We start from the raw sequence: 7,613 nt of genomic DNA on the forward strand, positions 1-7,613 counted from the left end.
GGCTGAGCCCACCTAGAGTCAGGGTGGATTGTTTCGTATAATCGCCGTGACGCTGGTGTGGAATGGAAAAGTTCCTGCCTCCTCCAGAAAAACTGGGGGTTCTAGAAGAAGTGGACCCAGAAGGATTTGATTTGGGAGGGGTAGCAAAGGAAACAGAAAAACCTCTGAGGAACTGTGAAACGAATTGGTTGGAGTCTTCTGAATTGCACTGTACAATAGGGTCCAAGGGAGGGACCTCCAGCAATCCTTGCAGTGTTTCGGGCTCTCTCTCTCCCATCCTGCTTTCCAAGGAAATGTAAATCCTGGAGGAAGCCAATAGGGGGTCCTGGGCTTTCTGGACACTCAGCTTGGGTAGGAATGTGCCAGGGCCACGGTGAGTTACCTGGGCCTCTTGGGAATTAAGAGGAGAACCGCAGGGCAGAGAGGCTGGACATCTTTGCACAGGGCAGGCTCCTTCTTCCTTGGGGCCCAGCACCCCTGCAACTCGTGTGCTTAGCCAGTTAGGCCTGGTTTCCTGGAAATTCCTTAGATCCCAGCAAAGGGGGAAAAGAGATCCTCTTTTCTGGCTGGTACTTCGGGGTTTTATAAGACCCTTTCCCACTCCTGCAACCCAATTCTCTCTTTCCCTCTTGGTGCTGTCGTCCCTCGGCCTCTGCCTCTCTCTGAATATACAAGACATCTTTGTGCTCTCTCCGTACTTTTTTCCCCACCATGAAACGGAAATCCGGACCCCCTTTCGCAGGCTACAGCTAGAAACTCCATTTCCCTTTCAGATCTGAACGTGGCACATCCCAGGCTCCAGATCTCCCGTCTTCTCCCCAGCTCCTGTCTCCCTCCCTCTCTTGCCCCACCCCACTCCGGGAGCCGGCAGGGCGGTAGCTGGGATCCCGGGGTGGGGTGTGTGTGTGTGTGTCGGGGGAAGGGCTTCCCAGGCACTTCCCTGGGCAGCCTATTACGCGCATCCGGAATAGGAGGGGCACCTGGAGTGAACTGGGATGCTTGCCCCCAGGGACCTAAAGCAAGGGGCTCCCAGAAATGCCCTCTAATCCCCATTTCCCAGCCTCTTCTGGTTCAGGCACCTTCCCAGGTTCCCCTTTCAGGCACAGAGCGGCCTCCTCCGGGCCCCACCCCCGACTCCCCTTCCCCACCCCACCCCCACCATGAGATGCACACTTTATAGGGAGAGCTTTTTATTCTCTCGTTAAACCTGCCAAAGCACCGGAGACAGAGAGCCAGGGAGGGAGAGGAGGCTGCGGAGGTGGGGGGCCGGCTCCTTGTCTTCTCTCCCTCCCCCTCCCGCTTCTCCCCTCCCCCCGGACGCGGAGCTGGGTAGCTCCCAACTGGAAAGCAGAGAAAGGACACTTCCTCTCGGTTCTTTTCTGGTTTCCAAATGCAATAAAAGCGAGGGAGAGGGAGAGAGGGACTTAGGGAGGGAGGGAGGGAGGCGCGGAGGGAGAGAGGGAGGGGTAGGAGGAGGGAGGGAGGGAGGGAGAGGGAGAGAGACACACTGGGAGAGAAGCAAGGGTAAAGTATTTTCGCAATTTCTGCCATGAAGATTTTACTAGCTTCTCTCCCCAAGGCCACAGCCAATCAGCGCGCGTGCCCTGGCACCTGCGTCTCCTGCGTCAAGACGGCCGGGACAAGCGAATGCAGGCGCCTGGCGAGCTGGGAGCGATTTAAAACGCCTTGGATTCCCGGGGCCTGGGTGGGGAGAGCGAGCTGGGTGCCCCCTGTATCCCCCACCCCCGGCACCCCATGAGCCGACCCGCGGCCCCATGGAGCCCGGCAATTATGCCACCTTGGACGGGGCCAAGGACATGGATGGCTTGCCCGGGGCGGGAGGGAGTCGGAATCTAGTCGCCCACTCCCCACTGACTAGCCACCCAGCAGCGGCGCCTACGCTGATGCCCGCCGTCAGCTATGCCCCCCTGGACCTGCCGGGCTCTGCGGAACCGCCAAAGCAGTGCCACCCTTGCCCCGGGGTGCCCCAGGGGGCGGCTCCGGTGCCTTACGGCTACTTTGGAGGCGGGTACTACTCCTGCCGAGTGTCCCGGAGCTCGCTGAAACCCTGTGCCCAGGCGGCCACCCTAGCTGCCTACCCCGCGGAGACTGCCGCTGCCGGGGAGGAGTACCCCAGCCGCCCCACCGAGTTTGCCTTCTATCCGGGGTACTCGGGACCCTACCAGCCTATGGCCAGTTACCTGGATGTGTCGGTGGTGCAGACTCTGGGGGCCCCCGGGGAGCCTCGCCACGACTCCCTGCTGCCTGTGGACAGTTACCAGTCCTGGGCCCTCACCGGGGGCTGGAACAGCCAGATGTGTTGCCAGGGAGAACAGAACCCGCCAGGGCCCTTCTGGAAGGCAGCATTTGCAGGTAACTTGCCCCACTACTTTGGGTCCCGTTGGTGCTGAGTGTGGGTTGTAGGCCCAGCCGGCACTTGCATGGGAGGAGGTGAAGGGAAACTTGGGGCTGGTGAGGAGGAGCTTGTGGTCCTCTGTTGGCTATTAGGACCCTGAAGGAGGGTTTTAGGCAGTTGAAGAGCCTGGTGGAGCCCCAGAGGGTCAGTGTGCGGGGGTGGGGGTGGCTGAGCTGGGTGTTTTCGAAAGCCTGCGGGCCACCAGGCCCCTTCACCTCCCTAGGAGGCTTTGGGACCAGCTTCTCAATATGTCAGAGTGTTTGGTTCCCCTATCACCTCTGAGGGGCTCAGGCTGTTCCTACCTCAAAGATCCCAGGTTTACTTCTGCCAAAAGGCTAAATGACTCTCAATTTAGTGAGTATGGGGGTGGGGTGTGTCGGAACAGAGATAATGGATGTTCTGTAAAAAATACAAGCCCTCCTTTTCTCTCCAATGAATTTTCAGTTTCCACAGGAAAATTCAGATTTCCTGCAGTCATAACCTAGGGGTGTGTGTGTGTGTGTGTGTGTGTGTGTTGGGAGTGGGGACAGAAATGTGTTCCCTTCTGTACATAACTTGGCTGTAGACTCTAGGAGAGTGGCCAGGAGTGTGAAAATGCATGTGAGGGTGGATGTATGTATGTGACCCTGGGCAAAGGTCTGGCCGTGTGTGATGGGTGTGTTTCCAGACCTGCAAGCGTGAGGACAGTGTTAGGTAAGGGTGATCCGCAGGATCCTGGTCTTTCCAAGCCTCAGCGGTAATTAGAAACGAGCCGGAAGTCGAGGTGTCCCGCTGTGCTTTGGGGGAGTGGGAGCCCGCGTGTGTCTGAAGGGCGATCTGGGGGCTCCTGGAGAGTTACTTAGCTTGTAGGGCCTGGGTCTGCGCGTGGCCTTGGGGGCAGAGGTCTGAGCGTGGCTTTCTCTCCCTCCTTCCGTCGACGCGCAGATACAAGCGCGCAGCACCCTCCAGAAGGCTGCGCCTTCCGACGGGGCCGAAAGAAGCGCATTCCGTACAGCAAGGGGCAGTTGCGCGAGTTGGAGCGCGAGTATTCCGCTAACAAGTTCATTACCAAGGACAAGAGGCGCAAGATCTCCGCGGCCACCAGCCTCTCAGAGCGCCAGATCACCATCTGGTTTCAGAACCGCCGGGTTAAGGAGAAGAAAGTCCTCGCCAAGGTCAAGACCAGCACCACTCCGTGAGGGAGATCCCTGCCTGGGGAGGGGGGGGGGGGGGAGGGAGAAATGGGAGTGTCCTGGGGAGACCGGGAGACTGCCAGTGCCAGGCTGGAGCGCAGGACTCTAGTGAGGGGCTCCCACAGGTTACACTCGTCACAGGCCACACCTCTTGGGCTGTTCCGGAGGGATGGTCTGCTGTACCCCCATATGTTCTAGGGAGCCAGTGAGGCCCAGAGTTACAGTCCAACCCACCAGAGTAAGCCACCAGCTACAGGACCTGTCGCGGTCATAATCATTCATCTTAGCGGCAGTAATTACTGTCACAAGTATGAGTTCCCATGAAAATTAGTCTCCTATTTTCTATCTAGAGCTCTGAAGAGCACCTTAGAAACCGCTTGCATGGATTGAGCTGATTATGAATAAACTTGGAAGGAGACCCCTGGCAGGGAAGCTTCCTCTGGATCCCCTTCCATTTCCAAATCCCATCCCCCGCCCCAGTGACTGCGGCAGAGAGGAGAAAAGGCACATTCATCCCTGCGACTACCTAAGCCTACCGTTGCTCGTTTAGCATTTTTCTCAGAGGACCCACGGGCAAGAAAGACAACACGGGTGGGCACCACTCCCTCCCTTCCCCGCCCACCCCCTAGGTTGTACTGAGTGGTCTCAGGAGTCCCATCCTCAACGCTTAGATTTTGTCCTTGTGTGAAAATGAAGCCAGCGTGCTGCCCTCCCGAGTCCGTCCTCCTTCCTCGAGAAAAACTGGGTTCGAGAAAGCGCCCGGATAATTCACCACTTCTCATTTCCTCCCCCAAACTTCCCAAGTCTTTCCTTAGCGTTCCCGGTGGTTCTGTCCAGGTTGCGATCCGTCGGGCGTTTGGAAGCCACATGAAATAGGTATTTGTGGCCGTGTAGATGTGCCCCACCCAGGCACAGAAGGTTACAGAACTAGAGAACCGCATCCTGTCCCACCCTAAGGGGCAGACACGTCCCAAACCGCTGGACTAGCCAGGCTGGAGAGAAAACCAGAAAATGGCCCTTCACCACCCGCTTGCCCCCACCAAGAGAAGCATGCGGGTCTCAGCCTTGGGAGATGGGGCAGGCCCTTTGTGGGTAAAAGAACAGTGGGTGCCAGAAACCCAAAGACCCAGGATCAGGCATGTTCAGCAACGGTGGCTGCAGATTTTTTTCCCCCTTTCCCTTTGCGCTGGCTCAACTACCCCGACTCCCCCTTTGCGCTGGCTCAAGTACCCTGAATCCTGGGTGGGTGGAGGACGAGGTTGGTGCTCGTGTCAACTCCCTTTTCTCCATCCAAGTAGACAGAGGCTTGGCATGTAGAATTCCACGAGCCTGGGGCAGACTGGCCGCTCGAAGAGCTGCAGAGCCAAGGACTTCCCCACTGTGCCTGCTCCCTGACGTCGTACCTGGGCTCAGTGCCCTGCGGGATTCACCACCTTGGCTGTGCAGCAAAGTGGGCCGGTTTGCCCTGGGTCTTCCTGCAGCCTGGGCTGGGGCATCCTGGCTTGCACGCTCCTCGTGATCCAAGTGGAGAGGGTCTGCACCTCCCGTGATCCCAGACGCACCCTGTGGGGGCCGAGGTCATTGTCCCAATGGCCTCTCCAAGCAGGCTCAGGCTCATAGTTCTCCAAGTGTAGCCAAGGGATTGGGGCGTTTACAGCCGGGCGTTTGGGTGAAATCCCAGTTCTGGCTCCTCTCCTGGGAATGAGTTGGGAAGCAACTCAGATTCTTCTAAATCTATGTACCAAAGAGGAGCCCAGGGTTGAGGGGAAAGGCCCCAAAGTTGGCCGGTCACCCTCCCCCCTTGGGTCTAATTAGACTGTGTCTGCTTGGGGGGGGGTGTCCCTTTTGTGATTAAAAAAAAAAAAAACCAACAACGAAAAAACCCTCCCAAGCCCCGTGGTCCAGTTTAAGCTCTTTGGTAAAGCACCCGGCTCAGAGGGAGTTACTTACTGCCTTTCAAACAGACTCATGCAAGTAGCTTTTAACTTCACAGGTTCTGGAGGGTAGTGTGTGAAAACCCCCTTTTCCCCTGCTTCAGAAATGGCAAGACTTCAGTTCATACCAGCATGTGGGTAGGGTGTGGGCCAAATGAAGGCGTGTGTGGGGGTCTCCATGGTGCAGGGGGTCGCCACACGAGGAGAGGAAAGGCCACAAAAGGGGCTGATGCTTGGACGCGCCTAGTGGGCCTAGGGGGAGGCCTGAAGGAGTCAGAGGCCTCGAGACTCTGCAGCCCCCGGGCTCTAACTCTTCCACGCCGCTATAAGGGACTTAGAGTTTCGGGGGCTCCTCTATTATTCGTTTGCGACAATTTCCGAACAAAAGATACGGGAGTTTAGAGATTTATTTCGCTACCAAGGAGTTTGTGCACGATTAAAAAGGCAAGGACGCCCCCTGCCGGCAGAAGTTTGCTATTTCAGGGAAACCCGCTGGTCGGCTCGGCCTCAACCCCCCAGGCCGGGCCGCTGGCTTTCGGATGCCTGGGGGTCTCAGGCCTCCGGAGTACGTGCAGTTTAGGGCTGCTTGTGAGGGCGCCGGGACCCGGAGTCGCCTGGAATGGGGCCAAGGTATCGTCAGTTGTATCGGTCCGGCCAGCGAGAGACCCAGGAGGAAGGCAAAGTGGGCAGCAGCATTGATCTTAAATATAGACAACATTGGGTAGCAAGGCCGCGGCGCCATCTGTCCTGGGTCTGGGTCTTCGTTCCACTGGAATATTATTTATCTTCCTCTGCAGACCAGTTCGCGGCGACACCCTCCCCCCCCCCCCCCAGCCCGAGTGATTTACATAAGGAACCTGTGCAAAACAAAACATTTTAATTGCGTTTGGCTTTAAAGCCTCTCATGAAATCCCTTTGCAAACACCCAATTTTACTCCGAGGCAATTTTACCCCCTCCCACCCAGACCGAGCCTTTAAAACAAACAAACAAACAAACAAACAAACAAAACCCTCTCACCAATTTGTGTTAACTGACGACAAAATCCATACACCTACGTTAACTTGTCTGCAGCGATTTGCTTTTAAATCGGGCCATGTTTAGACACCGGGGAGCGGGTTTTACTAAAAAATTATTCAGGCTGAAACATGTGAACGCCACGTTCCCAAATCGGTAAATTCAGACAACATTTGCACGAACAAAATACATGCAGAAGCGCACAAATACACTCCCGAAAACACACCGGGTGTGTTTCCGCCAACGAGGCGGAATTCTCGGAGCGGTCCTCCACGCCCTGTCCGTACTCCCCCAAACACCCCGGGCCTGAGAGTCTCAGCAGCAAGCGTCCGAACCGGCTCGTAGGGTTGCGTCTACGCTGGCTCCAGGACCGCAATCACTGCTAACGCCAAAGCAGTTGTATTTTATTAGGCTTCCAGAGGCCGAATTAGGGGGTCGTGGTGGAGAAGTGCATAGACGCAACCTCCGGAAGCTCTTTTCGAATCTAAATTCCCGAGGCCGCCCAGAGGAGGGCCAGGCCGGGGTCCCAGCCCTGGGGTCCTTCACTCACGCTGGGAAACGCTTCCGACCGCTCCGGGGCCCGCGAGGCTGCGGCGGGCGGAGAATCCGCACAGCGGTCCCCCCCGGCCCCCCACCCCAGCCACCCCTGCTCTGAGCCGCTCCGGAGCCGGAAACTGCCCTTTGCGGCAGGAGAAAGGCTCTGATCGAGCCCCCCAGTTCTCCCAGCGGCCCGGCTCCCCTCCTCCAACGCGAAGAAGACTGCCTCCCCCCCCCCCACCCCCTTCCTCCCCGTCATTAAAGTTTTATCCGAGGTCCTAAGTGCTGCACTTTAATTAGGTTCCCTTCGGGAGAAACTCGGTGTCCGGGGCCGCGTCTGGTCTCGTAGAAACCCTGGAGCTACAATCATGGATTGGATACTCAAACCTGCACTAAAGCGCGGCTCCGCTGTTGTTGAAGAAATTTCCATCATAGTCTCACCCACCTGAACAGTTCCTCTCCAGGAAAGGGGCGGGGGGAGAAAGCACCAGAGTGGCCCTCGGCCTTTCACCCGAGTCGGACACCCCTCCGCTCCCCCA

General features: G+C 57.4%; 1 protein-coding gene across 1 annotated transcript; it reads left to right on the forward strand.

Annotated features, from left to right (window-relative positions):
- Positions 1-1,566: 1,566 nt before the first annotated feature.
- Positions 1,567-3,594, forward strand: HOXB13 (homeobox B13). The gene is made up of 2 exons (XM_049635897.1): positions 1,567-2,373; positions 3,341-3,594. Exons 1-2 carry the CDS (start codon positions 1,776-1,778, stop codon positions 3,592-3,594), a joined length of 852 nt encoding a protein of 283 aa, XP_049491854.1. The 5' UTR covers positions 1,567-1,775.
- The last annotated feature ends 4,019 nt before the right edge of the window (positions 3,595-7,613 follow it).

This window comes from Panthera uncia, chromosome E1 (assembly GCF_023721935.1).
Source record: "Panthera uncia isolate 11264 chromosome E1, Puncia_PCG_1.0, whole genome shotgun sequence".
Taxonomy (NCBI): domain Eukaryota; kingdom Metazoa; phylum Chordata; class Mammalia; order Carnivora; family Felidae; genus Panthera; species Panthera uncia.